General features: G+C 46.7%; 1 protein-coding gene across 8 annotated transcripts in view; it reads left to right on the forward strand.

The window, feature by feature from the left end:
- The window catches only part of ATXN7L1 (ataxin 7 like 1), a 226,452-nt gene that overhangs the window by 95,884 nt on the left and 102,973 nt on the right, over positions 1 to 27,595 (forward strand). The window contains exon 4 of one of the 8 annotated variants that reach the window (XM_057733560.1): positions 11,666 to 12,767. The exons of the other annotated variants lie outside the window; for them this stretch is intronic. Within the exon in view, the coding sequence (XP_057589543.1) occupies positions 11,666 to 11,748 (83 nt within the window). The 3' untranslated portion in view covers positions 11,749 to 12,767. Of the gene's footprint in view, positions 1 to 11,665; positions 12,768 to 27,595 lie in introns of those variants that run through there. 8 annotated transcript variants of the gene reach the window in all.

Consider the following 27,595-nt stretch of genomic DNA (forward strand, 5'->3'; position numbering starts at 1 on the left):
TCTTGCTAAGTGGCTGGGGCTGTCCCCACCCCATATGTAACCCTCTCAAACGTGCCTGCCTCCACCAGGAGCCCTGCTGCGCTGTCCCCAGTCATGAGGTCACGTTGACACCAGCCCTGATGGATCCCCTAACCCAGTGACCTGCATGACCGTCCGCTCTGGGGCATCATGTGATGGTGGCACTCTCTCCAGGTGCACATGAATCAGGTTACCAGTGCGTTAAAAGAGGCAGGACCTGGACAGCAGCTCTGAAAATGCTTGTGCCACTTTCTCAGCTGCCCCTGTCATATTCTTACCACTGTGACACTCGTCCTGCCCCTGTCATATTCTTACCACTGTGACACTCGTCCTAGAGGTGGGTAGTGGGGAGCCTCTGCCATGATCAGCAAACTTTTGCCTCGGGTACTCTTTGAAGGGGGGTAGTGTTGGTGTTGTTTGAGAGGGTCACGGAGACCAGTGAGGAGGCCCAGGGCAGGAGGAGGTCCCCTGAGAGCTGCCCCCACTCTGTGGCTTGTCATGTTTGTGAGCCAGGAAATCACTGGGCTGTTCTGACCAGCACAGGTACCCATGGCACAGGTAGGAGAGCTCTAGTCCTCTCTTTTATTTTCTTATTGTTCCATCTCCCTGACATGCACTGGCCCACAGAACTTGCAGACCTGTCATTAATGTGATTTGATCAGTAACACCCCATCCTGCATTCTATTCTTTTTAGGTTGTTTGGTGTTTTTCTTTTTAATATTTCTTTCATTATTCAGCCAGGACTGGAATTGAACTGGCTGCACAGTCCAGAGGAAGTGGTTGGTTTGGGGGGATTTCTCAGGGGGACTGCTTTCTACACCAGGACACATGGACTTATGTTTTTCTTGTGTGTTTCCTGTGCAGCATTCCCTGATCATTTTTCGGAAGTGCTTGGCCCTGTGAACGAGCAGACAGAAAGTCCCATATAAACTGTTAACTACAGAATTTGCTCAGTTTTAGGACCCTATAAATTGTAGGATGCCACATCAGTTGAATAGCACCTTTTCCCAGGTGACAAGAGCACTTTTAGGACAGTCTCTGCATCCAGCCAGTAGTGGTTAGCAGCAAGAGATGGGTACAGCATGGTAAAACAGGGTACAGTCTGGGGAATGAGCCAACAGCAGCTTCTGATGCCGTACGACTAGGTCGTAATTAACCCACGCACATCCCTTCTTTTCTTCCTGGAGTCAGGTACTTCACCTTCCCTTTGGTTTAGAATTTAGTTCAAAGTACAAAATAATGAATGTATAATGGCTTGGGGAGTTTCCTGTTTCTGGTGATACTCCTGACAAATATCATGTAAATTAACCTGGTCCCATAGCAGCTGGGCCACACATAGGAAAAACCACACCATTGCCAAGTAGTAATTGAGGAGTGTGGCTTTAGTTTCCAGATGTAAAGGGGGGGGGGGCTTACTATTGTTTTATTTTTGATTTCTGGTTTAATTTGTGATGGCCAGGGAAAGTTATGTTATCCGTTTTATAATTTAGGATACCTACTTCATGATCACACTGGCATGTATTTTTTTTAATGTGTCATAGGTGATTAGAAAATTTTTATCATCTCTTTTTTATGTGCAGGGTTCCGTATAGTAATTGTTTACTTTGTTATTCAAATCTTGTTTATCCTCACCATTTTTGTCTGCTTGATCTGTAATCTCTAAGAAGGGAGTTTTAAGTCTCCTCTGATGGTTGTAAGTGTGTCAGTCTCTCCTGAAACTCTAACACCCTTTGCCATACAATTTTGAGGTTGTGCTATTGGATACATATACGTTTATGGCTCATGTCATCTTAGTGGTGGAGTCTTCGTCCCTATTAATGCTTTTGCCTTAGGTCCTATTTTATCTGATTAACATTGCTACCTAATTTTCTTTTGGTCAGTATGCATTTGCCTTATCTCTTTCCGATCTTTTATTTTCAACTTTTCTGTGTCATTTTGTTTTAGGTGTTTCTCTTGTAAGCAGTATATAGTTGGCTTTTTAAAAAGTCCAATCTGATAGTGTCTTTTAATAGGTGAGTTTTATCCATTTACATTTATTGTGATTACTTTATATATTTGGACTTATCTCTGTCTTTTAATTTGTGTTCTCTATACCTTGCATTTTATTGCTTTCATTCTCCTTTCCTGCCTTCCATTAGATTAGCAGTGTTTTCTTAACCCTCTTGCCATTTTTCCCACTGCTGGCTTGGCCGTGATAAATTTTAATTTATTTCTTTGTCTGTTTAAATCTATTTATTTAGTGCATTAATTTTTAACATGCCTGCTGAACAGTAATTTTTTTCTCATAAAGAATGCAATTGTTCAGGATATCTATCTTCTCAAACAACACAGATTTTTACATACTTATTCCACTTAAAGTCAACTGGTAATTACAACAAAGAATTGAAATCCTGTCTCAAAACACTGCCACACGTTCTCAGCCTCCTGACTCACAAGAGGATTTGAGGCATCCTGACTGATGTATAAAGCATGAACTTTTTGCTAATTCACTCTGTTTTACACCCTGGGGTGCTTTGGGTCACCTCTCTAGTTCAGAGTGGTACATTCATTCCTAGTTCATAAAAATCCCTCAAGTTCCTGAAAATGTTCAGAAGTAGGATTGAACAAAAGAGAGCTCAGAATCCTACAGCCCACTGTTAGGACCTGTTCCCATAAATTCTATTTGTCACGTGTAATGATTTCCAGTGTAAAAATCAAGGGGCTCCTCCCTGTTAACACCTGCTTACTTATCCCTTGATGCCCCAAATTTAATGTGCATATAAGCCCACTGGGGGTTTCTTGCTAAAATGCAGATTCTAATTCAGCAGATTTGTGTTTCTAACATGCTCCCAGGTGATGCTGGCGCTTTTAGTCCATGGACCACGCTTTGAGAAGCAAGTGCTTGGAGAATAAAATGTAGTTAGTAAAAGAGAGGCTTCAGTTCTGGGAAGGGTTCCTTGATACTTCACAGAACAGCAGGTTCCAGAAGAAGCATTTTCTTTGAAGTGGTGGGGTTCAGGATCATTTTAATTATGAAGATCTCCTTAAAGCCCTGCAGAACCTTCCCACTCCTCTCCTGGCCCAGAGCTGGAAGTAGGTGTTCATTCACCCCCGTGTGAAGTCCCTCTCGCTTCCACCCCTCTGGAGGTCAGCACAGCACAGCACATGCTTTGACTCTCAAGCTTGTCACAGAGTCATTTAGATGTGACTCTGTGAGTCAGTGCCCCAAGGAAGAGCCTGCCTGGGGCCAGGGGCAGGCTTCCTGGTAATTTACGTCTAAGACAAGCTTTTAATAGAGATACACTTTTAAACAGTAACCAGGAAAAAGATTCTCTCTTCTTAACGGGTATCCATTTATAGGACTCAGCTGTGGAAGCTCAAGGGTAGCATTAGGCTTAAGTTTAATCTTCTGTATACCGTAATTTACAGCACTGAGTAAAGCTTTGTACGTACAACTATTTCAGTCATTTGCTGTGATAAATAGCTATTGCTTTTGGCGGAACAGAAACGCCATCTCTGCTTTCCACTTATGAATATTGAATGGTCTCAGGCAGGGCTTTTGCTGTAAGTTTTTAAAGGGGAAATCCGATCACATCTTCTCAGTGGCCCCAAATGTCATTTCCCTGCCATGTGCACCAGTCAGCACTCGATCCAGACAGCACTTCTGTAGCACATGCATGTTCCTGGTGAATGTTGCACAGGGCACGCCCAACAGCTCCAGGTCCAAGTCCTGCTGAAATCTGCAGTTTTGCACCGAATGCCTTGAGCTGTTAGATAGAAGATTTAGCTAGTGGCAGGAAGCCACCAACAGGGATCAGGGAAGTATCTTAGAGGGGATAATCTGACGCAGGAGAAATAGAAGGGGTGTGATTCTTTTGGATTCCTGATGGTGAGAAGATGATGTCAGCTAGAGAAATTGAAACTAATGGGGGCAAAAGTGGGGAAAATGCCCAGGCTATAAATCTCTAGGGATAGACTCTTTAGGAACTCAGAGATACACATGCCTTCCACCAGACTTCCCTTAGTTCAGATACTTTATTCCCCGCCAGCTGGGGCGAGGCAAACTGGATATTCAAATATGACACTCAGGTCAAGTGACCAGCTTATCCCAGAAATCCAAGTCCAAGTTGGCTGGTTAGCCTAGACTCAGGTTCCCAGAAATCCCCCCAGTTTCTTTCCCTCGGACGAACTTTCTGCAGAGGGACTGAAATCTTTAGCTGGCATTCTTTGGTTTGTCTCACATGTATGAGTACCCACTGCGTACTCGTAAGTACTCCAAGTATGCATTGGATGGTGAGATAAGGACTCAAGGGCGAACACGAGCAGAGATGGTGAACGAGTGAAACAGTGTGTGCTTGCCTGCTTTTGAATCCTGTGACGTCACACTCCCAAATGCCACTTCTCAGCAGTATCTCTAGAAGGTGATTCCTTTGAAAACAGAGATGAGAGGCTTCTGTTCTCACTGCCGCCTTTTGAGGGTGATCATATATCTTTGGAAATATCTACAGCGTCTTGCCATTACAAAGCGTTTTCTCATAGTGTGTTCATTTTGATTTGATAACAGCTCAGTAAGGTAGACTGGTGGGGACTGGCTTCCCAGATTTGGAAGCTCAAAAAAGTTTAGTGACTTTCCTAATGTCACACAACTGGTAGGGGCAGAGCCAGGACTAGTCCTCAGGACTCCTGACTCTCACACCAGTACATTTTCCGTGAACAGAGACCCCAGTGAAAAAAATGCACAGCGGCCGCCAAATAGCGTGTCCATGATTGGAGGCCAATTTACCTTTATGAAACTCCCAACCTTTGTAGTTTCTAATTCCAGACTCTGGGCAACAAACACTTCCTCTAGCCTCTCATATCTCTTTCTCCTGGGATCTGAGCTTTGTCTAATAACTATTTGAAAAACAGTCTTACAGTTTTGACTCTGAAGGACTATTGTGCAGTCTGCCTCTAGGTTATGATCTACCTTTTCATTTCTTGGCCTGAAGATTCCATCAGAACAAAGTCACGGTCATTTCAGCAGATGCTGAAGGCAGTTAGTTGTGTTCTGCATGTGAATAAGCCCATTCAGCATTCTGATTAGTTATAATGGGTGATGAGAGAATTGTGCAGACCAAAAACTCCACATGTGTGTTTCATGCATGTAAACCTACTCATGAAAATGGGTTTTGGCAGAAAGCTGAGCACTGATGTTCCCGCCACTGGACCTTAGAGTTGCTCATCAGTGTTCTGGGAACTGGGGTGCAAACACAGATACAGTACAAGTTGATCTTCAGAGCATGCCTCATTCCCAGGCCTTCGATACGTTTGTTAAACAGGAAGATGAGAGGAAGCAGTTTGGAGAGAGGATTGTATATAAGTGGCTCAAGAGACTTGGCAGTTTAGGACTCCTTGGCAACCTTGCTGTGACCACCCGCCTCTCCTTGCCCATCTGTGGAATGGGCATGGTGACTATTGGATGTAATAACTCCAAGGTTATTTTTCCAAGTGATAAAGTTGAGAATGCCTTGGCATGTGACTTGTGCTATAAAAATACCTCGCTGCCATGTGGGAAATAGGAGTTTTTAGCTGAAATGTATAATGAGGTGAGGCAGGGAACGTCAGTCACTGGCAGCAGGAGCCTTGCCAGAGGCAAGGGAGGTGTGCGGGGAGGGGGCCAGGTGCTTGCCTAAGGAAGGAGAGCAGAGAGACCATCTATGAAGCATCTGGGGCAACGCGGTGGAATGTTCAAAACAAACACAGGATAGACGTTTGGACGTCTGGCCTGAACTTTGAAGCCAGTCGGGGGATTGGAGATGAGCCTGTGTCCTTCACATTGCAGGCTCTGTGCTCCAGCTCTGGGCACCCACTGAACTCCAGAGGCCTGGGAAAGAGAGAGGCCTGGCCTAACGAGGACCCCCATGGGGTTCAGCCGCTGTGTTTGGAGGTAGGTTGTGTTGGAGAGGTAGCAGCGAGGAGTTAGAGCCAGCCAGACCCTGCAGCCAAGCTGTCTGGGCATGACTGTGGCTCTGCCACTGACCAGCTAAGTGACCTTCAATCTCGCTCTGTGCCTCGGTTTCCCCATCTACAAAATGAGGATAACATTAGTACCTGTCTCAAAGACTGTCAGGAGGATAAAGTAAGTAGATACCAGTGCAATGCTTAGAATAGGCACCTGGCGTCTGCATACGTAAGCATAGTGAGGCACTTCTCCAGCCTTGCGAACTCCAGCGCGTGGCGGAGAAGAAAGACAAACTGAATGGGTTAAGGAACGTTCACCTCCAAAGGACTGCGTGTGTCAACCATGAATCATATAGTCATTCCCAGAGAGGAAGCATCCGCTGGAAAGAGGGAAGAAGGGTCACAGCCAGAATGATGCCCAGCCTTGGCTGGACCACCGGCTGTAAGCAGAAGGGTGGTGGCGGGCTCAAGTTGTGCTTGGTTCTTGAGACCGTCTTGAAACCAGTGTGCCTTATCCCTGCTCCCAGAGAAGTTGGAAACTTGGTGGAGTTTTGTTTTGTTTGGTTTTGGGATTTTTTTTGGCCGGGGGAGGGGGTGGGGGGTGATCTGTATCCACAAAAGCGAATTCCAGTGGCCAGTATCCTAGGAATTTTTCTCTCCTTATGTTACATAAGTCAGTCTTTCCCAGTCATTTGCTGATACTGTATCTCTGCTCTGGAATCCTGCAAAATCATCCCCCTGTTATCTGTCTGCCTCAACATGGGAAAAAAAAACCCTCTCATCTGGAACTCTTGTCTAATGCCTGCCATCCTGCCTCATAGCAGTGTGTGGGCAGGTCTGCTCTGTGCTGCACTCATCTTTAGAATGACTGGATTTCAGGCTTTCAGAGCAAGTGTCTTTAAATCCACTGGTGAAAGGAGACAGCAGTCATCTGCTGGTTGGTGTTTGCCAAAATGTGGCCTCATAACGGGATGAAGTGATGGCTGCTGGCATGAAACCTGGTTCCCCCTGGGCGTACACCCAGCCTGAACAGCTCCTTTAAAACCAGAAGCAATTTGTCATCTTTTGATTCTCTTCCAGCACTGTCCCTGTCACAGGTAGATAAATGAGGCGGCATATGGGTGTCCAAACGCAGGATCATCTAATCCCCGCGGTTTCCCGCGGAGCCATCCCTCTGTGAGGGTGGAGAGCACAGTGGGGTGGTCCCCAGCTTCGGGATCGTAACCATAAGCAAATTTTTTCCTCGCAAGTGCCATTTATATGCATGACATGCTTTCTCAGAATCTCCCAGCCTCCGGTGTGCCGTCAATAGGTACGTTCCTCATTTCAGAATACTGAAATAAATCATACATTTGTGAGCTCAATGTCTCATGTCTGTCGTTCCACGGAATGCCACTAGTCAAATCAGTGCCTCAGCAGAAGCCAACAAGCACCCCTGAATTAGAACTAGGGGTTGGACTTGACGTTCTGAAAAGCCTTGGTTACAGAAACCCTGTGGGAAAGGGGGATGTACTTGGGTTTACCTCGAGTTGCATGCTCTCGAGGCTTGAAAAATATGTGGCTTGAAAGATACCCGTGGGATTTTCTGCACAGCCCACGTGGATTCTAGACTTTCTCGGTTGCATAAAACTAAAGTCACCAGGTTATTCCCAAGAAGACAATAGGCAGAAGAGGTTTCCTGATACCTCTTGGTTGCCTCATGGGTGAGCCATGACACCCCCATAAATGAACGCTGGGCCAGCGTGGTGGATGCACTTGGCTGGCCAGGGCAGGCCTTGTGGTTGTGCCAAGGGGCTGAGTGTGTTGCTGGTCCGGCCTGACAGCTTTGATTTCTTCTGTGGCCACCAGTCACATCTTTCACCCCTGCAGCAGCCGGATTAACTGGGCGTCCCAAGGGCCCAGGCTTGGCTGGATTAACTCAAGTTCATTCCTAACCACAGAAAAGTTATCTGCCGCAAGAGTGTTTCAGTGAATCCTTGAGCATCACTGAAACGGCCTGAGAAAGGAGCAGATGTGAAGCATCTTCTCAAAGCTTGATCTGCTGAATATGGAGCAGATTCTCACACAGGCCACTGATGCTGGTGACCAGGAGGCGTTTATGCCCAGCTTCTCATTATCCACGGTACTGAAGGAGGAATGTAGCATCAACTTTAACATTTAAAAGTAAATACCCCAATTGAGCTTTAGCCAGTGGTTCATGCTAGCAGTCTTCTAGGGGAGGGCAGTATTTCCTTTTATGTTCCCCCAGTTAATGAGCAGTAGAATGACCCAGTGGGGCTTAGACTACAGCACAGGATAACTCACATGCGGTGAAAGATGGATCTGGGCTCCTGCTCCCGCCTCTTCCAGCTTCTGTTCTTCATCTGCAGACTGTGTGTTTGCTGCCTCTATAAGATTGGGTAGGATCAAATGAGTTAACAAATGTAGAGCTGTCGAGTCCCAGTCATAGGAAACACGATACATCTTAGCTCTGAGGCTGAATGAGGCATCTTACTTAAACTTGCAGAGAAAGAGGGGAGGAAGTGTGATTTCGTGGAGGATGGTGGAACAACAGAATAGCTTGTTCATTAAGAGACAGGCACAAAGCTAAGTGAATCTTTAAGGTAATCCTGCATTTCATTCATGATGAAATCACATAATCTTTTTTTTTTCTTAAAAGCTAAAAAGGCTGAGCCAGCTGCACATGATGTATTAAACCCATACATTTGTTTACTTTAGAAAAGTTACTGTTTTGGGAGTATAATCATTCCTGGAGAAAAAACAATTTTGGTGTGCCTCCTGTCCGTTGAAAAGACTCTACATGTAAAGAGTGGTTTCCATTCCTTGAATCAGTGTCTTCGAATTCTGCTCTCTTCTCAAGCTGTGTCACAAAGCAAGGGAGGACTGTGAAATCCTTGAGGAAGGAGATCCTTCCAATTCTGCTTTGTCGCTTCAGAGTGTCTGGCAAATAGTAGGCACTCAATCAATGTCTTATGAATGAATCAGTGAATGATTTAGACGTTGAATCCTTTGTCAGTGATATTCAGCCTTTAGCCACACATCAGAAGTGTTCATTTGAGGGGCGGGCCGGGGGGGGGGTGTTAAAATACAGGGTGAACCCCACCCCCCGGAGCTTCTGACTCAGTGGGTCTGGGGTGGGGCCAGAGAATTTGCATTTCCACCAAGCCTGCAGGTGAGGCTGATGCTGTTGCCCCAGGGGCTATGCTTTGAGAACTGCTGCTTTGAGGGCCACTCCACTTTTCTAAGCCTTCCAAAAGATGGACATCTGTAACTGTCTGACCTTGCCCTGTAGAACTGATATATAAAATTGCTAGGATTTGATCAGGTGGAAGAGCTGCCTGAATTTTTTTTTTTTTTAACCAAGAACTACATTCTGCCCCTTGTCCAATTATAATCTGAGGAGCCTCCTCCTTCATGGCTGTGGGAGGACACAGCCAGCCTTGCTGGGGTAGAGGGGCACACCTTGCAATGTTTAAGCCAAGCTGCATTTCCATCCAGTTCTGGAATCCACACTTACTGTCAGATGCGCTTAACTGCAAAGCTGAAATGAGACATGACCTTTTACAGAAGCTGCAAATGAGCAGAAAGGGTACAAGAGAGGCGCATATGATACATAAGGGAACACGTTATTTTGCAAAGTCTTTTCCTGGTGCCTGTCGACCTGAGTGAAGTCATTAAGCCCCACTGGGTTCAGAAACAAGAGAGAGTTTCATGGCCTGAGGAATGCTGCTCTCTGCAAAGAGTCATTCCCTTAATTCCAGATGTCACTTTGGATGGTAGACAAGGAGCTAGAATTCCAAACCCAGGCCACAGGGGAGCTCCTCCCCTACAACCCCCTCTTCTCAGGAAGGAGCCCTCAAGGCTGTGAGGACACAGTAGAGGCCAGGGATGGATGGACCAGTAGAGGGTACCAGAGGGACGGACACCAGACTCCCTGAATGGAGAGGAGATTAAGGCAGCAGTTGAAGGGAAGGAGGGGACCAAGGCCTTCCTCTGAGGTAGTGAGAGTGTATGACCCCAACATTTAGCAGCTTAAGACAATAAATATTTATTGTCAAGATGTGGGAGCGGCTTAGCTGGGTGGCTCTGGCTCAGGGTCTCTCATGAGGTTGCAGTCAAGCTGTCCTCCAGAACTGCTGTCATCTGGAGGCTTGGCTGGCGCAGGAAGACCCGCTTCCAAGGTGGCCCGCTCCCCTGGCAGTGGGCAGGAGGCCTCTGTTCCTCGTTCTTAGTGCCTTAGGCCTCCCCGTAGTGCTGGTGACAGCCCAGCGGTTCCCTGCCCTCCGAGCGGACAGCTTGAGGGGAGCGGGTGTCAAAATGCCATTTAGGACCTCATCTCAGAAGTGACACACACTGTCAGTCACTTCTGCTTGATTCTGTCCATTAGAAACGAGTTACTGGGTCCAGCGCACACTCGCAGGAAAGGGAGTGAGGCTCTACCACCTGAAGGAGTACCACCACAAAGAGAGAGTCTCTTTCATCCTCCTCTTGCCAGGCTCAGAAAAGCACACGGGTGATTGATAAAGGACCACTGATGAAAGGTGGTGGGAGCTTTTAAAAGGACCCCGGGATGGGCTGTGAGAGTTTTTCTTGATTGGGCTGAGGACAGGTGGTGGGGAGGGGAAGAGGCATTGGAAGCTCTCCGTGGTCCTTGAGCCCCCCATCCTCTAGGGGTCACGTGGGCCCCTTCTCTCCTGCTTAGAAAGGACTGAAGCCACCTCTGAGTCCCAAGGCTCGAGCTTGGTTCCAGAGAGGAGGGAGAAGCGGCTGGCTGCTTAGAGCCAACTCTGTGCTGGCGAGAGAGCGATAAACAGTGCTGTGCATCTCCTTCTAGACTCTGCCTGCCAGGTCCCCAGTAGGGGAAGAACAGGATTTCAGGCTGCAGTGGCGTCCTGGAATAAAGAGGAGCTTCTGAGCTGTGCCTCTCAGGAAGGATATTTGGGGGGCAGGGGGTGTTAGGAAGCAGGAGGTGGAGAATCCTTGCTCCTTTTTATTGAAGTGATCCCGCTCAGGACGATGGCTCGGTGCCACAGAGCACGACAGTGGCCAGCCCTTTGTGGCTATGGCTCATGGGTACCACTCAGACACCCTCCCACGGGGGTGGATGTTTATGTGGCCACCCCAGCTCCGTAAGTGGATTCCGCCTAGCTGTCTGCTCTTCAGGATGCCGAACCGTCGGTGGTCATATTGTACTGTGTCTCTTCTTATCTCCCCCATCATCCTCAGGGAATAAGCTAATCAAACTTGCTGATGATTTTACACTGAGAAGGAGATAGCTAATAACTTGGATGACAAGTATTAGAATACAATGTGATGTGGATAAATTGGGTCCATGTATTAAGGGCTATAAAATGAGATTCCATCAGGGCATGAATAATGGTGCCTGTGGAAAGGATTAATCAAATACCCCATTCAGAGATATAGGAATTCTGGTCAGATAGCCCCTGTTTAATTACACTCCTGCCCCCACCCTGCCCCCACCGACTCCATTCCCCCTAAAACTGCTTTCTCCTAGGAGACATATGGAAAAGAGTTTAGAGGAAAGAATAGAAAAATTGGGACATACGTTTTGATAGAACAAGATCATGAAGACAGATTTAAAGCAACCAGTGTTTAATTTAGAAAAGAAAAAGGCAATTGGCCTGAGTAATCATTTACAAATGTAATTTCCAAAGGAGCCCTGTTGATACCATTCAGCAAATGCCAACAAAGCATTTACTTTCCAAAGGGAGAAAGCAAGACAAGAGAAACGAAGGCATCTTCAGGAATGGAGCGGAGAACAGCCAAGCCATAGAGAAGAAGCGGGTGTGAAATGAACAATACAGAAGATAGATCAGCTTCGGAAAGATCTCGGAGGACTGGCGTTGTCTGGAGAAGGCTTCCTGGAAGAGGAGACTCCCGCAGAGCCCCGAAGTGTGGACAAGCTTCCATGTACTGCAATTTCGTGAGCACACTCTGATGACAGGGTTTAGGGAGAAAACGGGCTGGAGCAGAGCAGGGGGCACCCATGGGATTCTTCTCTCCATTTCCACCACCATCACCCTGGTCCAAGCTACCATCAGCTCTCACCTGGACAACTACAAAAGCCCTCCAGCTGTTTTCCCTGCTTCCACTCTTGCTCCTCTACAGTTCATTCTACACACAGAAGTTAGAATCAAAAAGTTAATCATATCATTCCCTTGACTTGTGTCTTCCCATTGCTCTGAAGCTAAAAGTAAAAGTCATTGCCATGGCTACAAAGTCTTGAGTGGTCTGAAACACACATCCTGTGCTGGACTCCCTTTCAGTCTCTATATGCCAGTCAAGCTGGCCTTTCAAATTTCAGCACATTGGGTCTTCCTGCCACTGGGCCCTTGCACATGCTTTTCCTTCTCTGTATATGATTTTCTTTCATCCCCTTTTCCTGAAATTCTGACTCATCCTTCAGAATACATCTTAATGATTACTTCCTCTTGAAAGACTTCCTGATTTTCATAACTAGGTCCACTCTTCCTCATACCTTGAAAGCAAATGTTTGTGGTGTGAACATATAGTTAATGTCTTCCCTACTAGGCCACATATAATTAATGACTCCCCTACTGGGTCCCTATCTTCCTATGAGGATGAGACCCAGACTTTGCATCCCCCAGAGCCTAGCACAATTTCAATAACTAGGTATTGACTGCATTGTGACATTTAATTAGGAATACTGAGACTAGTTGAGAAATTCTACTTGACCACTATGTAAGAGAATGCCATTATGAATTCTTACTGGCATGAAAACCTGAATTCCTGTCCAGACTCTGCCACCTGCTGGCTATGCTGGTATGAATAAATCCCAGATCCTCTCAGAGCCTGTTTTCTCCTCTGTAAAATGGAGGTACCAGCAGCCACCTCACATGGTTGTAGCAAGAAATTAATGAAATAATATAAAAGCAATTCCAACTGTAAAACCAGGCATAAATGTACCCTATCATTTTTCCGAGTGTCTGGCACATTGGGTCATTAAATATCTATAAAGTGGGTGGATGGATGGATGGATGGATGGATAGATGGACAGATTATCAGTTATGGAACCAGTACAAGAGCCATGCAGGGAACCTGGCATAAGAACAGCTTGATGGAAGCCAAAAGAGGAGAGAATTTCAAGAAGTAGAAGGAGTCTTGTTGATTGCCCAGAATATCACGTACAGTAGAGCAGGCAAGGAGGCCGAGGGAATCATTTAATTTGAATTTGAGTAGAAGGAAGTCAGTGGTGACCTCAGGGTGTGTCCTGCTCAGCCTTTTCTTGTTGTCTGTGCTTTCAATGACATGCCTTAATTGTATCTTAATCACTTTACTGATTTTTATCTTTTGAGGGGGAAATCAAATTGATTTGCACATACAGCAGAATTGGCCAGATTACTCCAGCTGCTGCCAGCAGGTGCTGACAAGTGAAGAAGTGAACGTCAGAGGATAAGAAAATACACTCAACACTTATTTTAATAAGGCCTAGCAAACCTTAGTTATTTAGTAAATTGCCATGGATAATTTGGTTTCAGTTTCAAGGATTATTTCATTTTGAACTCCCTATGTTCTAGTCGCAATAGGGCTGTACACGTAGGCAGGGACCTGTGGTGTGAGATCCATCTGAGGGCAACTGCTCAATCCTGTGAGCATTCTTCTGTCTCTTTGATCATACCTCACTTCCTGCCACAACCATCCACGCAGAGCGCGCGCACACACGCACACACACACACACACACACACGCACACTCTAGCTGAACTCATCCTACTGATTGGTTCTCCTGCATCATGACGGCTCAGGCTCACCTTCCTTCCTGCCAGGCCCTGATCCAGCCACTTTGTCCAGAAACACGAGGACAGAATCTCCTGTTTCAGACAGAAGAGTGTTATGGCTCACCGCCCAGCTCTGCTTCATCTAGCGCCCGCCCTCTCCTAGCTTAGATCTCAAGTGTAGAAAATGGGTATAATCATGCTTCCTCAGAGAGGTAGTGTGAAGATTAAATGCCACGATGCATGTAACGTGCTTAGGCTGAGCCCAACCCAGCCTGAGAAGCGAGTTAATAGAAACCCAGAAGCCGTGATAGATTCAGCCGCCTTTCCAAGGTCTAATGTATCTTTGAGCATCACTGCTGAGCCCCAGCCCGGCCTGCCCTTGAGAAATTTCACGTGGTGGGCACTTCATACATAGAGCAGCAGGAGGCAGCCAAGAAGGCAAGGGGTTAGACTGGAAACATCTGAGTAACGCTGTCACAGAGTCCAGGCAGGAAGGAATCCCAAGAAGGAGTATCAAACATTTCAGAAAGGTAAACTAGACGAGAACTCAGAAAAAATGCTTCTGAATCATAGTTGCCTTCTCAGTGAATTCAGATTAATTTGGTTTTGAGAATTTTTAAGCACACACGTTGTAATCATTGGAAATACCCTAGAGCGTTGTAAAAACCAGGGTTGGCAATCACTTTACCATCTACACACTAAGAGCAGGTACCAATCTTGCCGGCAGATGTTAAAAACTCCTGAGCTCAGGAAAGAAATCAGTCCGGCTGTCACATCTACACTAAGTCCTTCTCCTGATTATTCCGCGCCCCCCCCGCCCCCCCCCCCAGCCCCCCGCTCCCTCCCATCCCTGCATTCTCTCCACCATTAACAGGGAGGAGGATCCACACTCCTAATTTCTTTCACAAATACAATCCCTAAAAGAACCAAGGAAAGCAGGAAGAATAGAGAACCAGAATGGGATCAATTGAGGCCTCTGCCTAATTTCTTTTATGCCCCCAATGTCTTTTAGGCCCCTTTTGTGGCTGTACAACTAATGCTGTAGTAAACTTTTAAAGGTCGTGTCCATGGTCTGGGTTTGAAGATTGCCTTGACTTTTTTTGTTGCTGTTATCTCATCTTTTTTTTTTAATTGATATATAGTTGATTTACTGCGTTGTGTTAGTTTCAGGTATACAGCAAAGCGATTCAGTTATACATATACATATAAATATATATACTTTTTTTACATTCTCTTCCATTATAGGTTATTACAAGATACTGAGTATAGTTCCCTGTGCTATACATTAGGTCCTTGTTGGTTATTTTATATATAGTAGTGCCTTGATTTTTGAATTTTTTTATTATATCCATCAGTGTGGGAGCTTTTTTTTTTCCCTGTGTAAATCAAAACAGTCCCCACACATATTTAATTTTAAGCATTAAAAAACCTTGCATCTCCACGTATGACACTATTCATTTCTTTTGTCCATTGGGTGGGTGCCATAGCCCTGGAGCACGTAATTTAGGGTCCTGGACTTATTGGGGGTGTCTGGAGGTCACCATTAAGTGGATACACTTCTTTATTAAGTCAGTATTTGATAAAGCCTCTTGAAAATGCTAATGAGTACGTTCGTGGGACTGCCTGCTAAGAATAGAGAAAAGAAAAAAATTTAAAGCTTGCTTTTACTGCTCCAAACCGTAAGTAAATGGCCAGATCTATGTTCCTTTCATCTATCATTTATATTTATTACATTTGGTGAGTCTGGTTAGTGGTTTAGATTCCTTAGGTTTTTACTACATCCAGGCTCCTATTATGCAATCATCTCTGATAAAACCTAATGGGATCCAACCTTGGAGCCTGGAGCATAACGTGATGCCAGAGCCCACTGCAAATGTGTTTCCTGCTAAAGCAAACTATAGGGGAAGACATTAGAGAGAAGCATTCCTCGGTCACTTCCAACTGCCAAAAAAAAAAAAAATTTCATAAATTACTAGTTCCACAGAGAGTTCCCCCCCAGATCACGTTTTCACCCTGCCTCATTACCTCTATTGTGAGAGCTCCCTTTGCCAACACACTCAGGAGAAAGCCATTATGGTGTGTTGTGCCCTCCTAAAGAATGTAGCTTGCATACAGGTTTGTTTGTTTGTTTTTTCAAACGGGTGATTATTTGCATTAAGAATGCACACACTTGGACATGTTGGCATGCACCAAGGGCAAAACCCAGACAGTAGAAAACTGCAGGTTAGATCACCTGAGTCGTCAATAGATAAATGGTAAGGGAAATCGATGGAGGGAAGTGGTCGCTTGAAAGAAGCTTAAAAGATCTAAAAAATGGGCAAAACTAAATGACAGTGTCTAAGGATACACACTAGGGTGATAAAACGATAAATAAACACAAGGAAATACAGAAAATCCCCTACATACGAATGAGTTCCATTCCGAGAGCTCATTTATAAGTCCAGTTTGTTCTTAAGTCCAACAAAGGTAGCCTAGGTACCCAACCAACACAATCGGCTACACGGTAGCAGCTATATCACCGCTTGCTTGCTTCCGGACATCCTGGGCTTGAAATAAAGATACTGTACTGCTGTACTCTATATAGTGCTGTACAGTAAAGTACACAAAAGCCCAACCACCTGTAGAGGATGCAACCAGACACGTGGACTAACTTACGTGATTGGACATGTGAACGCACGTTTGCATCTTTCAAAGTTCGCAACTTGAAGGTTCGTATGTGTGGGACTTACTGTAAAGAACTGTAAGTCAAGAGTGTGGATGCTTTGGAAGGAGGGAGGGGCTGCGGTTGGGACAGGTGCATGGAGGGGCCCTGGGGGCCGGCGAGGTTCTCTTCAACCACCTGGTATCCACTACGAGGGTGTTTGCTTTCTAATCATTCTCAGTGTGGTGCATTTGTCTTGTGCGGGTTTGAGTGTCTGTGCTTTACTTTGCAGTACAGAGTTTTCACTTAATGAGTCCACGTGAGGTTCACATTACCTACAGTTTTTCAGGAATTTGGCTTTGGGGTGTGTCTCATAATAAAATGTGTCTTACTTTTCTCACGAAGAGAAGTACTGTAATTCCAGCTGGAAATGCACCAGTGGGATTGTCTGGCAGTTCAGTCAAAATTGAGAAGGAAAAGAGGGTCAATTGATGGAGATTTTCTGAGTTCTGATTGCTAAAGACTCCCCTGGCCTTTCTTTTTTCCCTCCCTTCATTTATATAGTTAGTTGTCTAGTTCCTTGCTTTTTGTAATAGTTTAAGAACCTGTAAACCCTTCTCACCTAAACAAAAGCTAGAACTCTGAAAACAGCAACGTTGCTCCTGTCCTCACTCCTCCCAGATCTGGGGTCATCCTCAGAGACCCTGGGGGAGGGGGGGGATTCCCTGCTGGTCCAGTGGTTAGGATCCCAGGCTTTCACTGCCGAGGGCCTGGATTCAATCCCTAGTCAGGGAACTGAGATCCTGCAAGCCACAGGGTGAGGCCAAAAAATAAAAATAAATAAAAACTAAAGACCGTAGGGGTTGCTTACTTTACTTACCCCTGCTGTTAGTCCCCCACCTTGGCCACCTCTGTGGTCCCTGCAAATGCCCGTCTGAAGTGGCCACCCTAGTGTGGTTTTAGGGTGATCTCTGACAGACCTGTCCCTCCAGCTGGGACATCATTCCTTTACCTCGAGGCTTTCACCAAAGCATTCACCACCTTCTATGTGTAAGGTGGATGAATCTGTTTCAGTAGAGGGTGAAGTCATAAAGAGCAGGACTCTGGAAACCTGAGGTGGGAGCCAGTAAGGGAAGATCCGAAAGGGGGTTGGTGGGAGTTTACCTTTTCTTCTTCTTAGCAGACCTGGCCTCAACGTGTTGATATTTTTTCAGCTTCAATCTAGAATCTTATTAAAACACAACATTTGCATCTGTACCCGGGGCTTCATGAAGCTAGTTGTCCAACTCTGTCAGTGCCTAAGCCTGAGTCCAAACTTGTTTGGGAATCATCAGGGTAGATCAGCTCCATGAGGGCAGGGACCTCATTCAGTTTTGCTCACCATTCAATTCTCAACCTCTGGCACAGGGCTTGGCACATAATAGATGCTCAATAAACACTTGTTGAACAAATGAATAAACAAGGGACTGAACCAACCAACAGCTTGCAGCAGCAGAGGGAGCACAGGTGGACAGTGAGAAAGCCATCGCTGTCACTCTGGTCACTCTGCAGCCTTCTGGGGGCATCACCTTGCTGGTCCCCTCTACCCCTGAGCATCTCCTCACCTGCAGCCCAGGGTCGACCACCTCTGCTCTGCGCCTCCCTGTCCTCAACGAGAAAGTCGGCCGGTACCGCATTCTTGAGAAGTGACAGCTCTTATCCCATTTCTCCCACTGGCACAGCTTTTGGGGTCACAGAAGTATTTCCCCACACATTGTCTGACTTCACACTACTCAATAATCCCATGAAGTAGGTAACTCCCACTTTATAGAGAAGGAAACTGAGGCCGAGAGAAGGATTAAAATGACTTTTGAGGGGCAGGGCTATTCCTAGAACCTGGAACTTTGGCTCCTCACGTAATATCCTTTCTGTTGCGCTGCCCTCGGCACTGTCACAGGTCCAAATAATGAGGGATCAGAGTCGGCCCTTGCCCCCAGGGAGCTTGAACTCTAATTCAGGCGCAGAAAACTACCTTAAACAACAAACATGGGTCAATAAAAATATTGTAGCACTGCCTGATCCTTCCCCGGTTTTATTTCACACAGATGCTGTGAAAGGTTATTTCACTGCTGTTTCTTAGAGAGGTTCTCTGTGTAAACTTACAGAGTATAGGCTAGAGTGGCCCAGCAGTCTTCACTGTCTGCTGTGATGGGGAAGAGGGGGAGAGTTTAAATAATAGAAACTCAAAGAGAATCGCAAAGACCTTATTTTAACTAATGGTGTCAGTCCCACACTTCAGCGGGTCTCATTAGAAATAACCACATTGTAGAGAGAAAAAGGAAAGCAAGGGTCTAAATGGTCCATAATCTAGATAACCATTCCCTGACACCAGTGCTGTAACAGGTAGCGCTACTGCCTTACACACAAAAATGTCTGTGCTTTTTGACTTTCTTTCCCCCAGGCCGTCTCACATCTCCTGCCTCTTCTGATGCTCTCCATGACCCTGTGCGGGGGGCAGGGCTGATACTGAGGCTTGGAAGCATTTACGTGACTTGCCTAAGGCTCCTTGACTGGTTAGTGGCATCTCAAGAACTTGAACCCGTGCTCTTCCCAGCCCCCACCTCTTTCCCCGCTTCCTTTCCTGCAGTGGCCGTTCTTGGGCTCCTCTTTCAGCCATTCTTAAGAAGGACTCAGCAGGAGTTCCCTGGTTGCCTAGTGGTTAGGACTCCATGCTTTCACTGCCGTGGCCCAGGTTCAGTACCCGGTCGCGGAACAAGCCGCATGGCACTGCCAAGAAAAAAAAAAAAAAAAGCAGGACCCAGCAGTGGCAGCTCAACAGCTTGCGCGCCCACGGCACTGGCTTTCGCAAACACTGGCTCATGTTACAGTGGTTAAGTGTTCGCTGACCGCTTTGCTGTGTTATAATCATTTAACTAGTCCATGCCTAGGAGGAAGAGATGCTTTATTTAGAAGCTTAATAGTGAAAACCTCGGAGACTCCAGGGCACGCTGAGCTTGATGGCTTTGGGATGATCTCAGGGTCTGCCGCTCGTGCCCCTGATCACTCAGACCAGGAGGATAACCAAGAGGGCTTCATCTGAGCCGCGGCCAGCGTGTTGAGGAGGGTTGTGTGGCTGGATTCGAGAAGGGAGCACAGACAGATGCTGGAAGGCGGGATAAAGAGAAAAACAACATTTTAGGGCCGTCAGAAAAATAATCAGATATTTTAATGTTCCTCTTCGGGCAAAAGGAGAGTAGAATTTATTGTCTGTGGCCCCAGGTTGGGGACAGCACTGAGGTTCATGTCAGTCTAGCAGCCTCGACTGTGTGTTAGGGCCACCTGGGGAGCTTTCACATATCCTGATGGCAGGCCTGGCATCAGTTTTTTTTAAAAACTCCACACATGGTTCCAGTGTGCAGCCAAGCTTGAGAACCAGTGATCAGATGAGTGGTGGTGGTTTGTCAGGTGTCGACCTGGCTAGGCTGAACTACATTTCCCAGAATTCCCTGTCCTGTGAGTTGCTCATTGGCTGGGCCACAGAGAGATCCGGGGAGATCTGAAGGACCAAGGGGCAGCAGCAGCCATTTTGTAACACATGCGTTGTCGCCTGTTGGCTGCTCACCTCACTGGCATGGGCAGCGGCCAGGCCTGCAACTGCTCCACCTTCCCTGGATCCTCCTTCAGCCTTTCCGACTCCTGGGCCAGGTCTTTGTGTTTAGCTCCTTGGTGAAGGGCCCTGGCTTCTGGGGGGCACGCATAGCACAAAAGTCAAAGGCAGCAAGAACGGACAGGAGTTTCAGTCCATCCTCGTGGGGTTCCAGTTAAGGCTTGTGGGTTCCAGACTGTTCTTGGTCTCTACCACTTTCCATCCTTTCCTTCGCACTGCCTGCCCTGTGGACTTCATGCTGCAGCATCAGATCCAAAACAGCAGCCTTATAGAGGCCATTTAACCAACAATTACTTTTGCAAAAGGTGAGATACCTGGAATAGACCCGCAGATATACAGGTACATGTACATGTATGTTCACATCCATCCTTGTAGTTCTGCTCTTGAATTGAACGCTGACTGATACAGGTGGTTTTCAGAAATGAGGATTAAGGGATTGTTTTTATCCACAGAGGGAGATCCTGTTTAAGAGAGAGATACCTGCGGCTCTGATTGAAGGGGAATGTAGGTCTGACAGCTCCCTGCCTCTGCCCACAGCCCCCAGGGTGACACCTGAGGGGCGATTTGGAAACTTTTGCTAGATTGGTGGTCTCCAAGCTTGGTGGTGCATGGGAATCCCCTGGGGAGATCTTAAACATGCAAATTCCTGGGCTTCACCTCACATTTAGGAATCAGAATTCCAAAGGATTGGGTCTGAAAGTGAGAATTTTTTTTTAAATTATTTATTATGTATTTATTGGCTGTGTTGGGTCTTCGTTTCTGCACACGGGCTTTCTCTAGTTGCAGTGAGCAGGGGCTACTCTTCATTGTGGTGCGCGGGCTTCTCATTGCTGTGGCTTCTCTCTTGTTGCGGAGCACAGGCTCTAGGTGCCTGGGCTTCAGTAGTTGCAGCACATGGGCTCAATAGTTGTGGCTCACGGGCTCTAGAGCGCAGGCTCAATGGTTGTGGCGCACGGGCTTAGTTGCTCCACGGCATGTGAGATCTTCCTGGAGCAGGGATCAAACCCATGTCCCGTGCATTGGCAGGCGGATTCTTTAACCGCTGCGCCACCTAGGAAGCCCCTGAAAGTGAGAATTTTTTAAAAACCTTTTTTTACCCCAGCTTTTCTGGGGTGCTGGTAGCTTCTGTTTCTTGATCTGGGTGCTGGTTACACGAGGGTGCTTTGTACATCCAAAGTCATCAGGTGGCACACTTGTGATTTGTACCCTCTCTTGTATGCGTGTTGTACATCAATTAAAAAAGAAGCCCCACCTCCCACCCTCCCACTCCTCATAATCCCATATTCCAGTGACTGGCCAAAATTGAGAACCACTGGACTGGTTGATTCCCTGCACCCTTCCTGGCAAAATTCAGAGAAGAGAAACAGAAAAAAAATCAGCAATTGGGGAATAGTTAAGATGTATCCATAATCCTAATGATACAATTCCCTGCGGTTATGACAGCATTAAAGAGCAATATGAAACAGGGAGGTGACCAGCCAGCTTGAAGTGATAGAAGTAGGTTGCAAGGAAGATGGGAGAGGGCAGTTAGAAAGATCGCCTTGGAGCCGGACCACAGATAGCTTTGGACACCAGCTGAGAAAAAGGAAAAGCCGCTTTCAAAGAGTGAGAGCTTTATTTTAAGGAGCAGTGAGGGGCCCCTTACAGGTTTTGAGAACGGTGATTGATAAAACTGACACTTTTGAAATTGCAATTGTAAATATAAAATTATATTATCTGTCATATTTAACTGCTCACAAAAGACATTGTTTGAAATGCAAGCTGGTGAGTGACAGAGCAGGCCCTGGAGCTGGAAGTGGGGACTTTATCTTCCTTTGGTGTCAAGACAGACTTTTCCATCTCAGCTTCTTTCTGAAGTGCCTGCAGTCTGTACACTCTGTTCTGGAATGCACTTAAATAGAAAAATTTAAAAAAAAAAAGGGTAAAGCCATAGTTCTCCCATTCGAAAGCCTAGGAGGTACAATAACAGTTTATAATCCTAGTGCAGGGAGAAACTTCACAGGCTGATTCGTTTTTTAGGTAATGTGTCCAACGACGGTTCGCTACAGGGAATTTGGACCTGAGGGAGCAGGGTTCAGAAGTGACAAGAGAGCACTGGATTGAGTTACAGTCATCTCTGAGGCTGTTTGCAGTAAAGAAGTGCAGGCCCTACCCTCGCACTAGGAGTGATTCTGCCACTCCTTCCATCTGAATCCACCAGCCTAAATGCGGTCTCACGTCTTCTTTAATATGCAGGGATGGAGTTTTGTCAGCCTCCTTTAGTGGCCCTCTTCTGAGTGTGAGAACTTCGTGCACTTTCAGCCCCCACCTCCCCCCGCCCCACCCCCATCCCGAAAAGACACCCTCAAAGTCTAGAACTCCGGCGTTTGGAAGATAAGGGCAGAATTAGACTGCACTTAGAAAAGACACGTTTTCTTTCTCATTTTTGTTTGACTGCAGTATTCTCATTTTACCCTTTCTTCCTCTCCCCTACGGTAACCACACCCTGAACTCGATTTGGAGGACTATCCAGAGAGAATTCCTTGATTCCACAGGGAGTCTCCTCTGAAACCCAACACACTTCTAGACATCTCTCTACCGATTCACTGGCACGCGCAGAGGGCATGCACAGACCTATCTTCACATTAGTGTCTGCTCAAATAGTTAGCCAGAGAAATGTAATAAGGAAAACAATAACATGGGGCCTTCCGAAGTGAGGCCAGTTCCCGAGCACCCACGCCATTTCCTTCCTTCCCCTCCTGCAGGCGATTTGAGAATCGATGTCCAGTGTGCACAAGTTGCCTCTCCCACTCCCACACCCCTCGCCAACTCAGGGCCTTTTCCCAAACTCGCGAAGAGCTCTGCTCCATGGTGTTTTTCTTTCCAGCATTTTCCAGGAAAGGGAAGTTCACTTTAGTTAGTCTGCCCTTCTGGGTCACGGAACCACCCGACATTCCCCTTGATCTCCCAGGCCGGGCCCAGCTCTGGGGACACAGAGGCAGCCCTGTCCATGCCCGGCTCCGGGCTGTTGTGCTCAGCTCACGCATGGCAGCACCCAGAGCACTTCGCTGGGCTAGTCACAGGTGGAACCAGGTGCAAAAGGCCCAAGCCTCAGGCTTGAGGAGGAAGCTTCTGGAAGCAGGGGGGTGAGCCTCAGCTTTCCGGCTCAGTCATCCCCAGGCTCAAGTAGCCAGGAGGACACACAGCTGGGTCAGTGTCTGGTGGGGGGATTCATGCGACATCAGGGTTATATCTCCATGGATCTCAGAGGCATAGCACCTGTCTGTCCATTTGTGTGGTCCAACAGGCAGCCTCTAATCAGAACAGAACCCCAGAATGCCAAAGCCGGAGAGACCTCAAAGATGACAGATCCACCCTCCACGCTCCCTTGTTACTCCCCAGCTCACCAAGGCCAGACAGGCGATTTGTCCAGAGTCTCTCAGGTAGAGAGAGAGTTGGGCCACTGCATTCCACCACTGCCCTCACCCCTTCTCACAAACGCAGGCTAGGTCTTCTCGTGACTGTGTCTCCTCATAATTATTTTATGATCAGGACTGTGGACGGCCAGGACATTAACAGGTCCAACGGAGAGTCACAAGACCCTCCGACCTGGAAAACTCATGGTGCCACCCACGCTGGGCTCTGGGGTTGGGAAGTATAGATATGTTTTACATATATATAATATATATTCGTGTGTGTGTGTGTGTATTTTTTAAGCCACAAGTAAGACTTAAAGCTGATTTGCATTTGTTTCTTCTTTCTTAGTCCTCTTTTCAGTCACTTTTTATTTAGGTCTCTAAGGGACTTTTGCGTATGTGGGATTTTTCTGAGAAATGTGACTATAGGCACAAGATGTAATGTGTCTTAACTTGAGTTATGATAAGCTACACTGAATGGTGTTACAATGAAAAAAAGTCATATCTTAAGTTATGTATTGTACATATAGAATTTGTGTACCATGATTTAATATTTGTAATGCATGTATGTTTTCACATAGTGTTGGAAGTGTTCCTTGCACCACTTTGGAGAAGGAAATGTGGATTTAATTACAGGGGGACTCTTTTTTAAGATATAATTGACATGTAGCATTGTATTTTTGTTAGGTATATAGTATAATGATTTGATATATGTATGTATTTTTTTCAATTCATCCAATCAGTAATGCATGTACCTACTAAAAAATTCAAAAGGGACCGAAAGGGTCCACACTGACCAGTCACCCGTTCACCCTCCCAGAGGCCATGGCTGTGAAATCCTCCCAAAGATGGGCAAGCATAGATGTGCTTGTTTCTTTTTCTTTTTCAATAAATGGGTATGTATTATATACACTGTTCTGTTCCTTGCCTTTTCGACTTAAAGGGTTCATTCATTACTTTAACAAACAGATATTGAGCTGCTCTTATGTGCCCAGCAGTGGCTAGAATACGGGGGGAACCAAACAGATTCCCAGCCTCTGGGAACTTAGTAGGGGATAGAAACAGTAAACAAATAAGCATGTGATGCCAGGAGAAGAAAAGTCAGTGTGGGGAAGGGCGGGGGGTAGTAGCCCTTGTACATGAGCGAGTCAGGGAAGGCCTGTCCGGAGAGGCTTGAGGCCAAGCCTTGCATGGAATCAGTCTTGTGGGATACTGGGCAGAGGGGACTGCGGGGGAAGACCCTGAGGCTGGGCCATGCTGACGGGTCATGCTTCTGGACAACAGAGCGTCAGGTGCCTGAACTGCTCGGGGCGAAGCATGGTGAGAAAGGAGCCGGACCCCGTGGGGAAGCCCAGTCAGCTAAACCCTCGTAAGAACTTGGGTTTGATTCTCAGTGAGACGGAAGTTCTTGGACAGCTCTGAGCTCAGGAGAGACAGGCTCATGCTGGTTGCTGGGTGGGGAACACCCAGTAGAAACGGGAAGGTTGGGGTCAGACACCATCAGAGGGTGCCTGCGGAAGTTCAGGTGAGAAATCATGGTGGCCTGGGTCAGGCTGGTGACAGCGGCACTGAGGAAAAGCAGGTTCTGGAAGTATTTGGAAGGTGGGCTGATAGGATCTGCAGGTGGTTTGGCTGTGAGGTGTCGGAGAATTGCAGGAGGCTTGGGTGGCCCTTGGGTTTGGGCCTGGATAACTGGGTGCATGTTGGTGCTAGACCGAGATCAGGGAAAGCAGGGGAGGGGAGAAATCTAGCACTTGGCTTTGGACGTGTTACATTAGACATCCCAATTCAATGGGCAGGCGTTGGCAGATGGCTGGATATAGGAGTGTGGACTTCAGACAGAGGTCAGGGTCACAGAGACAAGTCTGAGGCTCATTAGCATATAGGTGGTCCTTAGAGCCCTGGGGACAGATGAGATTAGAGCAGCTGCCCAACATTTTTCATTCCATGGTTCCTCTGGAGTCAACAGAGAGAAGGACGTTGACCCCAGGGTCTCCAGCTCCGTCCTGACAGGGCCCCAGCCATTGCCCCAGAGGCCGAGGGGATGGATGTCCTGTCACAGCTGTCACTCCTTTGCAGCCGAATGCATTGTGTGGTCACACAGTGTGAAGGAGAAGAAAGAGCACTGGGCTGGGGTCAGGACCTGGAATCCAGGGTCAGCTCAGACACCATCAGCTGCGTGACAGCCAGGCTAAGGCCCCTCCCGGGACCCAGTCGCATCACCTGGAGGTTTGAATTAGGTGATCTCAGAGGACCCTTCCAGTTGTAACACTGTTTGCCAGTAAGTCAGGTGGTATGAAGAGGACAAAAAGAATTCCTATACACCACCTATGTGAAAAAAAAATACACAGTATAAGGACATTCACAAAGTGAAAGGGAAACAGTGCAGTCATTTGTGGAATGCTGTTCTGGGTGGGCGGAAGGCAGTTTCAAACTTAGAGTTGCAAAAATCGTTCAAACACACTCCCCAGATATATATATATGTTTGTGTGTGTATGATACATGTACACATATATACATGTATATGTGTATACACGTATATAATGTGTATATATACATATGTGTGTATATGTATACATATATGTATATATACATGTGTGTATACATTTTTACATTTTTTTATACAGTTTTGAACTGTTTGAGAGTAATTTGCAAATACCATGTCCCTTTACCCCTAAATATTTCGATGTGTATTTCCTAAAAACAAAAATATTCTCTTACATAACTGTAGTATAGTTATCAAAATCAGGGAACTAATATCACTGATATGGACCTAAGTTCAAATTTTGCCAGTTACCCTGCATAGCAAAAAAAAGTTAGAAATCCAAGATGACCTGTGCGTTTAGTTGGCATGCCTAGTTCGTCTCCTTTACTCAAGGACCATCCTTCCATCTGCCATTCACAGCCTTAACATTTGTGAAGATTCCAAGTCATGTGTTTTGTAACATGTCCCTCGATTTGGTTTGCCTGATGTTTCCCCATGGTTAGAGTCAGGTTTTGCATGTGCGGGTGGAAGGCTCTTTAAAAGGGGGTGAGACCTGAGTTTGGGAAGTTGGGCCAAGGATGACCAGAGATCAGGACAGTCCTTTGGGTGGGGACCCGATGTCTCAGAAGCTTGAATGGGATTTAAAAGAGAATATTCACCTGGTGTGGACAGAGCACATGTGAAATACATTCTGAGCTAACATTTTGGCGAGAAAGGGGCGCCTCTCCCCCGCAGACGTATTCTCTCCCGTTATTCCGAGTGTGTCTGATAAATCATTGCTTCTGTGTAAGGCCTACCTGGGCAGTGACCTGAGGGGTGATGATGTTTCTCTTGTTTCACAAATGGGAGACCTGAGGCCCAGGCTACACGTGCATTTAGGGGCAGAGCTGGGAATTAAGCCAGGCCTAGGCGTCCAAGCTCATGCCCTTTCCACTCAACTGTGCTACTTCAAAGCTCTTAGAGCATTTTCTCCAACAGCCCTTGCTTGGCTTTGTTCAAAACAAGGCTTGAATAAAGATTCTAGCTCTGTTTTCCACTCATGTCAGTGATTGATACTTTTTTTTTAATACATTTATTTATTTTTTTTTTTATTTTATTGGTTGTGTTGGGTCTTCGTTGCTGCGCACGGGCTTTCTCTAGTTGTGGCGAGTGGGGGCTACTCTTCGTTGTGGTGCATGGGCTTCTCATTGCGGTGGGCTCTCTTGTTGTAGAGCACAGGCTCTAGGCACGTGGGCTTCAGTAGTTGCGGCACATGGGCTCAATAGTTGTGGCTCACGGGCTATAGAGCGCAGGCTCAATAGTTGTGGCTCACAGGCTTAGTTGCTCCACGGCATGTGGTATCTTCCTGGGGCAGGGATCGAACCCATGTCCCCTGTGTTGGCAGGCAGATTCTTACCCACTGCGCCACCTAGGAAGTCCAGTGATTGATACTTGATTAACGTTTAGGATTGCCGTCATCGAGGGCATAATTTGTGCAGATGCAAAGACCAATTTTATTGTTACTGAGGCGGAAAGATCTATTTCCTCGGAGGTTATCAAACAGCATTAGAGGGAACCAGTCACCACCCGGGCGTCTTGCTGGCTGATTCTGAAAGGAAGCCTCGCTGCCTCTGGCATCATGAGCTTTTATGGCGATGGGCCGGGAGGCCAGGAGTCAGAAGGTCCAAGCGCATGTGCGTGGCACTGCTCGGCATGTGACTCGGCACAGCCATCAGCCTCCAAAGTGAAGAAAC

This window comes from Hippopotamus amphibius, chromosome 4 (genome assembly GCF_030028045.1).
Source record: "Hippopotamus amphibius kiboko isolate mHipAmp2 chromosome 4, mHipAmp2.hap2, whole genome shotgun sequence".
Taxonomy (NCBI): Eukaryota; Metazoa; Chordata; class Mammalia; order Artiodactyla; family Hippopotamidae; genus Hippopotamus; species Hippopotamus amphibius.